Raw genomic sequence first — 14,536 nt, forward strand, 5'->3', positions numbered from 1 at the left:
ATTGCCACTTCTGGTGGAAATTTACAGTGTTTTCTGAGGACAAATGCTCCATTCCTTTCCTCTTTTTGGTCAAAATGAGATTTATTTAATATAAGTTGAACATCTTTGCATCTGCTAAAATGCTATCCTTTCTTAACATCAAATTCATTACTTGTTCATCACGTTTACTGAGCATCTACTGTGTGCCGGCTATGATACTAGGTGTTACATAGCAGGGTAAAGAAAGCACATATATTCAGACATATTCCCTACTCCATGGGAGGGAGAGAGAGACAATAAACCAAGGAAAAGCAGAAGAACACATAAATACATAACATTAGTGCGGTGGTCCACGCCTGTAATCCCAGCACTTTGGGTGGATCATTTGAGACCAGCCTGGGCAACATGGGGAAACCACGTCTCTGCTAGAAATACAAAAATTAGCAGGGTGTGGTGGCGCACACCTGTAATCCCGATTACTCGGGAGGCCGAGGCCTGAGAATTGCTTGACCCCGGGAGGTGAGGTTACAGTGAGCCGAGATTGAACCACTGCACTCCAGCCTGGGTGGCAAAGCGAGACTCTGTCTCAAAAGAGAAACAGCATGCAGAATAAAGACCATCAGGAAGGATATTCCATTTATGGAAATATGATCCTTTATTTAACCAATCCCCTATTGCTAGACATTTTGATATTGTCGGTTTTCCTACATATTAAACAATGTTAAACAATGCCATGATGAACTATCTCTCTACTGATTTTTTTCTTTTTTTTGAGATGGAGTCTCCCTCTGTCGCCCAGGCTGGAGTGCAGTGGCGAGGTCTCAGCTCACTGCATCTCCATCTCCCAGGTTCAAGTGATTTTCCTGCTTCAGCCTCCCGAGTAGCTGGGACTACAGGTGCCAGCCACCACACCCAGCTAATTTTTTATATTTTTAGTAGAGACAGGGTTTCACCATGTTAGCCAGGATGATCTCGATCTCATGACCTCGTTATCCACCCGCCTCGGCCTCTCAAAGTGCTGGGATTACAGGCGTGACCCACAGTGCCTGGCCATGAATTCTTACCATTATTTATTTAGAATAAATTCCTGGAAGTGAGATTTCTGGGTGAAGGCATGTAAACTTTTTATTTAGTTTTTGTTTTATATATTTGAACACAATTTTGTATTTTCTCTTTAGTTAAATTTTTTAAAATTTGAAAACATGCTGTAAAAAGAAAGATTTTTTTTTTTTGAGTCGGATTTTTGCTCTTTTGGCCAGGCTGGAGTGCAGTGGAGGAATCTCAGCTCACTGCAACCTCTGCCTCCTGGTTCAAGTGATTCTCCTGCCTCAGCCTCCCAAGTAGCTGGGATTACAGGCGCCCACCACCACGCCCAGCAAATTTTTATATTTTTAGAAGAGACGGGGTTTCGCTGTGTTGGCCAGACTGGTTTCGAATTCCTGACCTCAGGTGACCTACCCGCCTCTGCCTCCCAAAGTGCTATGATTACAGGCTCGAGCCACCGCACCCAGCTGTAAAAAGTTTTGGTGTATACTTTGATGAGTTTTAACATACTCATGTATAGATTCATGTATTCACTGCCGCAATCAGGATACAGAATAGCTCCATCACACCAGCGCAAGCCCTTGGTAGACAAACCTTCCCCCTCCTGCTATGCCTGGCAACCAGTGATGTTGCCTGCAGTCCCTGTAATTTTGCCTTTCCCAGAATGTGATAGCTGAGGGAAGGTGCGCTTTACTTAGATTTGACATGGACTTCGTTTATAAATCATAAGGCCGCCCTTGAGATTCATCCATGTCATCATTTGCCAACAGTTCCTTCTTTTCACCTGGGGGCCGATCGTGGCATGGATGGACCACAGCTTGCGTATCCATTCCCCTGTCAAAAGACACTTGGGGTGTTTCCATTTCAGGGTGATTCTGAATAGAGCTGCTACAGACATTTGTCTATGGATTTGGGTCCCTCTCCTCTGTAAAATAAGTCATTATTTCCGTAGAGTAAATACCTAGGAGTGGGATTGCTGGGCCATGAGGTCAGTGTAGTTTGATTAGACAAGACACCGCCTGAGTGTTTCCACCTGTGATGGATGGGAGTTCCAGGTGCTCCACACATCACCTTGGCATCATCAGGTTTTTCATTCTCACTGTGAAAAGCACACAGTATCTCCCTGTGGCTTTAATTTGCATTTCCATAGTGGGTAATGAGGTTGAGCATCTTTCACGCTTATTTCCTCCCTGTATATCTTCTTGGGTAAAGTGTCTGCTAGAATATTTTACCCACTCTTTGTTGAATATTACTATTAACTTACACTCCACACTTTATTCAGATTTCACTGGCTTCCCGCCACTCCTTTTGCGGTTCCAGCAGCCCACCCAGGAGACCGCATTGATCACGCTGAGATCTCACGTTTCCTCGGCCTCCTCCAGTCCGGGGCAGTTTCTCAGACTTTCCTTATTTGGAGAGCATTTCAGGGCTTGGGTGGGTGGCTGTGGGTGAGCAGGATGGCCTTTGTGCCATGGTTGGCCTGAGGATTACCACCTCCACCCCACCCTCTGCTGAAGATTGCCAGCCCCTTGAGGGCCAGGATACGATCTGTCTCTGCACACAGCCGTGCCTATGCATGTGTGCTGAAGGCTAAGCCCAGTCACTACCGCCCTTTGGCATTATTTATTGGGACTGGAGCTAAATGAGGGACATCCAAGTTGAGCTCTGGACAGAGCCCAGGGCAGATGAGGTGGGGTGGGGACGTGATCAATGACTGACCTTTAACCTCTGCCCTCACCCTCACAGGACTGTTTGGACAGCAGTGGGTTTCGGCAGTGCCCTTTCAATAGCCTGAAGGGCCTCAAGCTGGCCTGTTTTTTTTAAGGAGGTTTCAATGGTGCTGTGCACCCCGCCACAGGGTGTGTGGGGCCAGCTCACCCGAGAACAGAGCGAGCAGCATGTCCCCCACAAAGCAGATGTTCGGAGGAAAAATAGACGTAATCAAAACCATTGAGGATAAAATGACTGAGCCCCCTCAGCTCCATATGCACAGGCCTCTGCACAGCCCCACACAAGCACACACCACCCATGTCCACACCCACCCACGCGGGTCTGCAGCCACACACATCCCACGTGTGTGCCTGCACTTGACCACACACACATGCATGCACACTCCACAGGCCTATCCACAAGCAGCTGCATGTGTGCTCCCCACACCCACTCACAACTGCAGACTTGCGCCACATGCCCTTGGGCGTACATCTGCGCACACAGACGCTGCCAGCACCCTCTCCCTAAAAAGGCTTTAGAAGGTCATTCTTGAAATCACGGCCAAAAGAAAAAAGAAACATCAGTCACCTTTGGAAATCTCTCGAGGGTTTTCATGTTTTAAAAGGGTGAAACTAGATAAGAGTGATGCCATTGGGTTGAACCAGGACAGATGAGTGGAGGTAAAGGGAATGAAGCAAGGTTTTCCATTTCATGCATTTTCTCCAGCTGAAATCCAACAGCCAAGTGTTCCCAGGGCTAGAAGAGGCAGCTCCCAGTGGTACGGGGATCCTCCCAGGGGGAGTTAGCAGAGGTTGAGAGGCTCAGTGGCTCTTGATTGAGAATATAACCTTGAACTGAATGCTTCCCGCTTCGTCAAACGCAGTCTATGTCAATAATGCTGACCGAGGATTGTTTGAAGCGTATTGGATACGTGATGGCCACACCGTGTGCACACCCTCCGTGGGGCGGGCATTGCTCTTGGTGATGCAGGTTCACTACTTGATTGATGGCTCTGAGTAGTCTGGGGTTTACTTCCAGATCAAGACTGGGGAAGCTGCAGATTGGGACTACAGCATCTTGGATCCCATAGCCTCAGCCCTGGGACAAACCCATCATGGGAGGGGCGTCAGCATAGAGCCTTTGTGGGTCCACCAGAGCTGCTCCAGGGAGGGTGTGAGAAGTCCGACCCATGGTGGGTAGCCTGGACCCAGTCTGGGCGCTGTTGCTGCTCATCCTCATTCCAGCACGAGCTGCCCCAAGGCTCTGAAGAAGGCTTGCCCAGCATCCAGGCAAGCTGAGAGCTCCCTGGTGGCCTTCTGTACCCCAGTGTGGCGGCAGGGCGGGTGTGGAGCTGATTCCTGGCAGAACGTGGACTGGGTTTCGGGACCTTGATTTCAATTCTAGAACTGCCCCCATGAAGCCCGTCTCTGCTTTTCCTTCCGTCCCCTGCTCTCTGCATGGAGACATTGCTCAAGGTCTATCCGGGTGTTTCTTCTCCCCTCTCTCCCTCAGTGACCTCAGCTGTTTGTGCAGTCAGCCTTGAATGGTGGCATTTTGTCACTGCATGCCCCTTTTCAATGTATCCCACCCAACTTCCTCCCCATTGGGTAGGAGGATGAGACGGTTCATTCATTTACTCAACAGATATTTGCAACATGCTCTCTAGAACACTGGCTCACAATGGTGCACACAGACGCCTGGACAGAGTGAGAGCTCAGTGATGTTTGTTTGTTAGAAATTGCTCATTTATTCCTCAACAACCTCTTCTGCATCTCTGCCACCTGACCTATCCTGTGCTGAGCCTCAGGTGAGAAGGGACAAATGGCATGAGGTCCCAGCCCGACATTCAGGGCTTGATGAGATACGAGTCAGCAAACACAGGCAGTCATTGGAGAGGACAGAAAACAGTCACAATCTGGGAGGGCTTCCTGGAAGAGCTGGCACTTCGTTGGAATTCCTGGAAGGAGGGACATTTCAGGCAGTGGGCCGAGATGGGGACTTGGGGGACCAAGGCCAGTGGTTTCCTTTGGTCAGGAGCAATCAGCCTGAGCCATGGAACCTGTTTTCAGGGGCCATCTTGTTGAGGAGGGCACCTCATGGGGAGCTGGATCTGACCAGCACCCAGGCCTTTGGCCATCACACTGACTCTCCTGCCAGCCCCGGATCATGTCCTCAGAGAGCAATCTGTCAGCTTTGTCCAAGGCCCAGCCCCACCCTCATCTCATCCCTGCCACCCGCTGTCTCACACGGGCCAGAGAAACTCAGGGCCACCCGAGGAACAGCAGTGGAAACTGCAGGAGGGAGGAAGACTCAGGAGTGGCAGGAGCCTCCCAATGTCTGCAGGGGGGTTAGAACTGGAACCAATGAGCCAGACCTGGGATGGGTCTAAGGGTGAATGGTCCCGCTGTCCTGGGGGCACCTGAGGGCAGTGAGCTCCCTGCTACCCTAGACTGGAAACAGCGCCAGGTGGAGAAGCTGCAGGGTGGCAGGGGGTGGACACAGATGGCCTGAGCTTGGGGTCTGAGGACTGAGACTCTGAGTGGGCCGTGCCTGTCATTCTGACTGGTTGAGTGGAGCCACAGAACTTTGGGGAATTTTTGTCGTTGTTGTCTAAATGAAGATCCCCGGCACAGAATTTAAAGCAAGCTGACTCAAGACAGGCTAGAAGGCCTGCTTCTCCAACACAGAAGCACCCTCCCCCTCTTCCCCTCCCCTCTCCTCCCCAGGTCCTCAGGGACAGTCTCTGCTGCTGGTGAGCAAGGGAGGAGGGATCCTCAACCACCCTGCTGTCCCTATTTGTAGGTGAGACTCCAGAGATAAAATGGGTCATCTGAAGTCCTAGGAAGAGCGAGGGCCAAGGACGGGGCTCCCAGGTCTTGGGCTGGTGGTCTTTGCACGCCCTGTGTTGCCTCTATCTCTGCCTGCACCCTTGGTCTCAGTGGGCAGCTGGAGGTGGACAAAACTGAACCCTGACTTGTCACCATGAAGACTGGACCTTCTGCCCGAGAGCTGGCTCAGTGCAGAGAGGCTGTCTCCAGGCGCATCCTTACTCCCTCGTCCTCAGGGCTGGTCCTTCTCCCCACCAGATGGACAGAGCAGGATGCCTTGGCCATGTAAGGCCCCTGGGTTCCTTCTGCCACTACCTGTCTCCCTGGGAACAGAGCCCAAGACCCTGGGGGAGGGAGTAGAGGGCAGGCCAAGAGCTAAGAGAGAGGCTGTGCTCTGTCCAGAATTGGGGTATGTTCCCGCCTCTCTCTGGCCCCAGTTTCCCCCCAGTTAAAACTAGGAGTTCAGGCTGGTCCATACCAACTCCCACTTTCTGTAACATGGAGCTCCCATTGCTGTGCAGGGTGGTCCCGATCCCTAGCGAGGGTCCGTGGGGCTGTGAGATGGGGCCTGGGGATCAGGGCTCAGGGCTCAGTGCTCACCTCCCTCAGCCCCTCATCTGGCTTCCAGGAAGTTGCAAAACAGGGATGGTTATTTTTGGTGAGGCTGGGTGGGATTTCTTTAAAAAAAAAAAAAAACACAAATCTAAAACATAAAATGCATTTGTCTGCCAGGAAGATAAATATCTTTGCTGAAAGCTCTTGGCCCCACTGCCAGCTGCAGTTTGCATAATGCTGTCACTGAAGCTGTGGCTGTCTGCATGTGCCTGGGCTCACTCCGGTGTCACGCATGATGCCACTGGACCGGTCCGGCACCCCCATGGTGTCTGCACAGCCAGTGGCCGGCCCTCAGGAGCAGCCTCCTGAAGCTGCTTTCAGTCCTACTCCAGGCACACATCTCCATGTCCTTTCCTTGATGCCTGGGAGAGGGAGGTGACAATGCCACAGGCCAAATGTCCCTCTCAGCTTCCTCAATGTGCACAGAAAGCCAGGGATGAGACAGTCTGAAGCCGCATCCCTCAGGGTCTGGTTGGAATCAGAAGACCTGAACTAGAAGCATCGTTCTGATGCTTAGTGCCCATCGCTTGGACATATTTCCAGAAGAAGAAACCAAGGGTCAGAGTGGTTAATGCTCATACCTACCACACATACTTGTTGTGATGATCAAAGCTTGTGCATGTGAAAGGTCATGTCACATGCTCTCCACACGTCTTATTGTGTCCGTTCTTTCACTCAATACACTTCCTTTTCCCCAAGTTACAGACAAGGAATGTGGTTCTCAAGGAGCTCACACCCACATCTGCAGACACCCAGTTGGCTGCCCTTCCCTCAGCGTCTGTGCATGCTCTGCACATGCTCCTGTGCCCAAAGGCCTGAATGCTTGGAGGACTTCTCCAGGGTCAGAGTCGTCTAATGCTCACAGGGCCTGTGGGTCTGCAAGTCCAGACTAGAAATGTGAATATCAATAATGGCAAAATTACATAGCCAGCACTCTAGCTGCTTTATTTCCCACAGCTACTCTATGAGGAAGATCCTGTAAGTATCATCTCCATTTTATAGAGGGGGAAACTGAGGCACATAGTGGGTAGGTAAGCTCTCCTGAGCACGGAGCTGGGGAGTCATGGCCATAGGATTCACAGCAGGGCTAAAGAGTCCATGCCCTTGGCCAGGTGCTGTGGCTCATGCCTGTAATCCCAGCGCTTTGGGAGGCCAAGGCTGGTGGATCATGAGGTCAGGAGTTCGAGACCAGCCTGGCCAATATGGTGAAACCCCATCTCTACTAAAAATATAAAAAATTAGCTGGGCATGGTGGTGCACACCTGTAGTCCCAGCTGCTCAGGAGGGTGAGGCAGAATTATTTCAACGCGGGAGGCAGAGGTTGCAATGAGCCGAGATCACATCACTGCACTCCAGCCTGGGCAACAGAGCAAGACTCCATCTCAAAAAAAAAAAAAACAAAAAGAGTCCATGCCCTCAACCAGGGGTCCTTAACCCCCAGGCTGTGGACCAGATCTGGCCCATGGCCTGTTAGTAACCTGGCCGCAGACCTGGAGGTGAGTGCCAGCTGAGCACACATGACCCCAAGTCCCACCTCCTGTCAGATCAGCAGCAGCATTAGATTCTCACAGGAGCATGAACCCTACTGTGCACCATGCATGCGAGGGATCTAGGTTGTGTGCTCCTTGTGAGAATCTGGTGTCTGATGATTTGAGGTAGAACAGTTTCATCCCCAAATCATTCTCCCCCACCACCCCCTCCATCCATGGAAGATTCTCTTCCACGGAACCAGTCCCTGCTGACAAAAAGGCTGAGGACTGCTGTCCTAAACCCGCTGCCAGGAAGCTCACCAGGCCGTTTGTGGGTAAAGTGGCTTCCCGCCTCACTCTCCCACCCCAGCCTCCACCTCCTTTTCCTTGAACTGCATGGGTTGATGCATCCTTGAAGTCCTGAGCTCCTAGGAATGGGCCAGTGGGGTTCCACCTGTCAGGCGCAGTGGCTGCGGGCCCAGGCTGGGAGCCGTGCTCGTGTACACACACCCAGTCCCAGGATTAGCATACTGGGGATGAAGGTATCTGGGCAGTCTCAGGAAACAGTGGGCAGGTGCCGCTTGTAACAGGAAATGTGGCCCATGCCTCAATCCCATGCACTGTCAAGGAAGAAAGACCCTTCTCTTGAACAGTAGGTGAGAGCAGTGTGCAGGGTAGGGTGGCGGACAAGGAGGTGTTGACCCCTCAGCACTGGACTCTTGTGACAGAGTCTCCACAACTCCTGCTGAACCCCCAGTGTGACTAGGCTGGGAAAGGTGCAGCACTCCTGTCTGCCTCCATGCTGGGTCCTCCTCACCCCAAGTCCTACTGGGCCAGACGTGGCTGCTGAATGAGTTTCCCTTCCATCCAGGGAAGCCATGGCACTGTGGTCAGAATTCTTGGGGCCCAGAAAAGTCCTGACATAGGGAATCCCTCTAGAGAGAGGAGCCCAGGGTCAGTGAGGTGGGGAATAAAGTCCACAGAAGTCAGACTGGCTGACTTGGGTTCACATCACGTTGGTGCTGGAAGGGACCCAGTCTAAGATGATGGCAAAGAGGCTCAGAGAGGGGAAGAGATTTGCCCGAGGTCACACAGCATGTTAATGGCAAGCCAGAATTAGAAGCCAAGTCTCCTGACCTTGCATCCAATGAGCCTCTAAGAGGAAAAAGGCAGGGGGTGGCTACCCAAGTGCCCCCCCATACTCTATTGGTTCAACCATTGATTTCTGACTTTGTTTCCTCCTCCCTCAGCTAAAGAGAGCTCCCTGGGTGAGCCAGAGTTACCCCCCGACTCTGACACCGTGGGGATGGACAGCAGCTACCTGAGTGTCAAAGAGGCTGGGGTGAAGGGGCCCCAGGACCGGGCCAGCTCAGACCTCCCCAGCCCACTGGAGAAGGCCGACTCAGAGAGCAACAAGGGCAAGAAGCGGCGGAACCGCACCACCTTCACCAGCTACCAGCTGGAGGAGCTGGAGAAGGTCTTCCAGAAGACCCACTACCCAGATGTGTATGCACGGGAACAGCTGGCCATGAGGACAGACCTCACCGAGGCCCGCGTGCAGGTCAGTGAGGACCACCTGGGAGTGAGGCCACTAGAGCAGAGCCTGCCCCTGGGCTCTTGGCGGCAGCTGGGGTCTCCTGATGGCCCACTGACCACACCATGGCTTTCCTCACCTCAGTTCATTGAGAATCCGATGGTAGAGGCTTCTAGACTGCCCCTCATGTCCCCCCTGTCCCAACCAGAGCAGCTCTGCTTTTGTCCTCTTTAATATTGGGCTTCTGCACTGGAGGAGGGGCAAAGGAAGGAGGGCACCCGGTGGAGGGGCAGGAAGGCTGCTGCTGGCTGTTCCTGGGCTTTAGACAGTGTGAGTCCTGGCTTTTTCACACAGAAAAGAGTTACTGGTCCCTGCTCTGGAAGGGTTATCTCTTAGGAAAAAGGACAAACCTGAAGACGACATCTACAGCATCCCAGTGGGCAGAAACAGAAAACAGTCTAGCTCTTCTTTCTGCCAAGATGGCTGCCTCCTGCTCTGTTTTTCAGATTTCAGCTCAACATTCCTTCTCTGAGTCTTCCTGACCACCATGGCTAAAGCAGTAACCCCTCTACTCCCAGCCAACAACCAAAACACCCAACCCAATAAATACAGTGGAACCTGACACACTCAACCCAACTCAGTGCAAACCAACACAACACGACACAACAGAACTCAACTCAACACAACACAACACAATGGAACTCAACACACTCAACCCAACTCAGTGCAACCCAACCCAACACAACACAACAGAACTCAACTCAACACCACAATGGAACTCAACACGCTCAACCCAACTCAGTGCAACCCAACCCAACACAATCCAATAGAACTCAACACAACACAACACAATGGAACTCAACACACTCAACCCAACTCAGTGTAACCCAACACAACACAACCCAATAGAACTCAACTCAACACAACACAATGGAACTCAACACACTCAACCCAACTCAGTGCAACCCAACCCAACACAACCCAATAGAACTCAACACAACACAACATAATGCAATGGAACTCAACACACTCAACCCAACTCAGTGCAACACAACCCAATAGAACTCAACTCAACTCAATACAACACAATGAAATTCAACACACTCAACCCAACTCAACCCCTTCCAACACAACCTGACACAATATAACACAATCCGACAGAACTCCACCCAACAAAACAACAAAATGGAATCCAATGCACTTAACCCAACTTGGTGCAACCCAATAGAACTCAGCTCAACCCAATACAACACAATGGAGCTCAACACACACAACCCAACTCAACCCATTCCAACACAACACAACTCAATGTAACACAGTCCAACAGAACTCAACACAACACAACACAATGGAACCTAAAACACTCAACCCAACTCAGTGCAACACAACACAATGGAACTCAACACACTCAACCCAGCTGAAGTCATTCCAACACAACACAACTCAACATAACATAATCCAACAGAACTCAACCTAACACAGCAGAACACAATGGAACCCGACACACTCTACCCAACTCAACATAACCCATTAGAACTCAACACAACACAACACATCCAAACCAGCTCACCTGCTACACTGTCCTATCTTCTTAAATTTTTTTAAAAAATTTATATTTTTGTTTTCTTTTTAGAGACAGGGTCTCATTCTGTCACCCAGGCTGGAGTGCAGTGGAATGATTATAGCTCACCGCAGCCTCAAGCTCCTAGGCTAAAGTGATTCTCCCACTTCAGCCTCCCAAAGTGCTGGAATTATAGGCATGAGCCACCATGCTTGGCCCCATTTTATCTTTTGGGTATTTTTGTTTATTTTTTAAAGAGAATGAGTCTCTCTCTGTCACCCAGCCTGGAGTGCTACAGTGGTGTGATCATGGCTCACTGTAGCCTTAACTTTGTGGTTCAAGGGATCCTCAGCTTCCTGAGTAGCGGGGACCACAGGCACAACTGCCATGCCTGGACTAAGTTTTTTATTTTTTTGTAGAGATGAGGTCTTGCTACGTTGCCCATGATGGTCTCAAACTCTTGGCCTCAAGTAATCCCTCACGTCAGCCTCCCATAGTGTTGGGATTAGAGGCGTGAGCCACTGTGCCCAAATCCTGTTTTGTCTTCTTTATAGGATTTTTGACTGGCTTAAGTTATTTTATTTGTTTGTCCCCTCTCACTAGACTGTGATTTCCCTGAGATCAAGCACTGATTGTTCATCACTGTATTCCCTCCAGTTAGAGAAAGCCGAACACAAAGCATCGAGGCTACAAAATAAATATCCGTGGATCAATCAACCTTTGTTCAGAGAGCTGTGTCTCCCTTACCTGCAGGAACTCACAGCAAAGAAAGGATCAGAAAGAAAGAAAAGACCCATGAGTAGCCAAAATACAGGTGACAAAACTCACACACTAAAGTTTAAGTTTCAACTTAGCACAAAATAAATGTCATTCCCAGTCTGCTTTTCCAACCCAAAGCATGTTGGACATAGCAAATAGAGGGTTGTCATATAGCAGTTTTTCTCTCTCCGGTGGGATAGAGAAACCAACAGCTTGAGAACAAAGAGAAATCTTTTTTTTAAATCAGCACAGCACCATGCTGCTCAGTGGGCTGGGCCCTTCAATGTTAGAACGAGATTCCTCCCATCCTGCAATCCTTAGCAGGTCCCAGGTACTCTGTTGCATTAATTCACTAAAGAATCTTCAGGCCGGGCACGGTGGCTCACACCTGTAATCCCAGCACTTTGGGAGGCTGAAACAGGTGGATCAGGAGGTCAAGAGTTCAAGATCAGCCCAGCCAACATGGTGAAACCCCATCTCTACTAAAAATACAAAAATTAGCTGGGCATGGTGTTGCATGCCTGTAATCCCAACTACTCGGGAGGCTGAGGCAGGAGAATTGCTTGAACCGGGACCTGGGAGGCAGAGTTTTCAGTATGCCGAGATCATACCACTACATTCCAGCCTGGGCTACAGAGCGAGATTTCATCTTAAAAAAAAAAAAAAAAAAGAGAGAATCTTTAGCAGCATGGTTCAAAGGCATCAGTAAAAGATTCATCAGTTACATCCGTGTTATGTTTAAGAAAGCAGAGGCATCTCTAATAAGAGTCCACAAACTTTTTTTCCAAAATCGCTAATGTGGAAAAGTACTAGTGGTTATCAGTAAATATATATCAGAAACTGCAGCTACTGGAAGTGATGCTGATGAGTTGCATGGTTCAGTTGAGTTCCCTAAGGGCTGACTGCCATTTTTAAATTTAATTTAATTTTATTTTTGAGACAGGGTCTCACTGTGTCACCAGGTTGGAGTGCAGTGATGGGATCTTGGCTCACTGCAGTCTATCTCCTGAATTCAAGCGATTCTCATGCCTCAGCCTCCCAAGTAGCTGGGACTACAAGCGTGTGCCATCATATCCACTAATTTTTTTTGTATTTTTTGGTAGAGACAGGTTTTCACCAAGTTGACCAAGCTGGTCTTGAACTCATGACCTCAAGTGATCCACCCGCTTTGGTCTCCCAAAGTGCTGGGATTATAGGCGTTAGCCACCAGACCCAGTCCAGGCTCCCACTTTTTTTTTCTTTTGGGACAGAGTCTTGCTCTGTTGCCCAGGCTGGAGTACAGTGGCGCGATCTTGGCTCACTGCAACCACTGCCTCTAGGGTTCAAGCGATTCTCCTGCCTCAGCCTCCCGAGTAGCTGGATTACAGGTGCATACCACCACACCCAGCTAATTTTTGTATTTTTAGTAGAGAAGGGGTTTCACCATGTTGGCCAGACTGGTCTTGAACTCCTGACCTTAGATGATCCGCCTATCTTGGCCTCCCAAAGTGCTGGGATTACAGGTGTGAGCCACCGCGTCCAGCAAGGCTGCCATTTTATTTCCCTCCAGTGCCTAATGAATGTTTGAGGAAGGACGGCAGGGCAGCTGGGGCTTTCCTGTGAATCCAGAAGCCCTCACACGCCCCCAGATCTCATTTGAGTTTGGACAACCAGCCACTCACATGACCTTACATGCCTGGTTTTGGACAGGAATCCCAGCATCTAGCTTGAGCTCCAGCAAATGGATTGAGGAGGACCACAGGTGTAGGTAGGGGAAGGAATGTGGGTGGTTACAGGAGAGCTCTGTAGATGCTATGTTGGTGTGGGATAAACCAGTCCATTTTCTGTGCAGCATGTGTGTACATTTGTGTTTGCATATGTGGATTGCATGCATGCTTCCTAACAAACATATAGGAGTGCCCAGGAGTAGAACTCATTTAGTACTGAAAGAACGACGCTTTGAGTACACACACAGAGCATTTTTCAGTCACCACAACACAACTAAAACAGTGTTCTCTGCACACATGCACATGTGCGCACCTGCACACACACACACACACACACACTCATACCTCCTTCCAAAATGGAGTAGACGTGGCTTACAATTAAAGATTTATTGTTTCAATCTAAAAACAAGAACAATGGCATGACATGCAGAGGTGATGCGGTAAAATAAAATTGAGGCTAAGTTTCATAGCTGCCATTGAGCACAAACTTCAACTTGGAGCTTCCTGGCAGCCAAGGCAGAAAGGGAAACTCTGATGTGTTGCCTATCTTATCATCTAGTGGGAGGGCCATAGAATTATCCAATGGTAGTGCTGGAAATGATCGCCCCATCTTTCCATTTGATAGACGAGAAAAAAGAGGCCCAGAGGCAGGAAGTCATAACCTGAAGTTAACAGCAGCGACTGAGTAGCAGCACTGAGACTGGAATCCAGAACTCCTGAGTCACAGTCTAGTGCTTCTCTGACTTTAGTTTGCTGTACCAGGACACATGCCAGATTGTTCAGAGGCTTTTCTTTGTATAAAGGCAGCAGGGTGGGTGGGATCTTCATGTGTGTCAGACCTCTGGGTTGAGCCCTAAGCCTGGCAGTGCCCTGGGGAGGTTCAGGGGGTGGCGATGAAACCCCCTGCCTGCCTCTGCTGTGCTTGTTCAGGGCCCATACTCAGCTGGTGGCAAGCCAGGTGCCTGGCACAGAGTGGTGGTGGGGACAGGGAGGGAGCAATGGGGGCCCCAAGATGGACTTTTCCTGGGAAGAAGCCTGGGGTTTGGCCCTGCTCCAGGGGGCTGCAGGGGCCTGTCTCTGCTGTCTGGGATTCCAATCTCTGCAGCTGGTGTCTGAAGACAATAAGACAGAGGCCTCCCCGCCCTGGGCCACTCCACCCTGGCCCCAGATGGGCTGCGGTTAGGGAGGTCTCTGCCAAGACAGTCAGTTCGTTGCACAGCCCGGTCTTCGGGAGAGGCCTGTGCTGAGTGGGCCCAGGCCGGGGTGGTCCTGGGGTGTGACGTTCAGACGGGGAGGACAGCGGGGACCTGGTGCTTGGCCACCCTCCGGGG

At 50.4% G+C, this 14,536-nt stretch overlaps 1 protein-coding gene across 1 annotated transcript in view; it reads left to right on the plus strand.

Annotated features, from left to right (window-relative positions):
• ALX4 (ALX homeobox 4) overlaps positions 1–14,536 on the plus strand; it is a 48,882-nt gene that overhangs the window by 24,473 nt on the left and 9,873 nt on the right. Inside the window, exon 2 of the mRNA XM_032283536.1 lies at positions 8,896–9,206. Within this exon, the coding sequence (XP_032139427.1) occupies positions 8,896–9,206 (311 nt within the window). The remainder of the gene's footprint in view (positions 1–8,895; positions 9,207–14,536) is intronic.

This window comes from Sapajus apella, unplaced genomic scaffold (genome assembly GCF_009761245.1).
Source record: "Sapajus apella isolate SASKATOON/1434 unplaced genomic scaffold, GSC_monkey_1.0 scaffold14, whole genome shotgun sequence".
NCBI classification, from domain to species: Eukaryota; Metazoa; Chordata; class Mammalia; order Primates; family Cebidae; genus Sapajus; species Sapajus apella.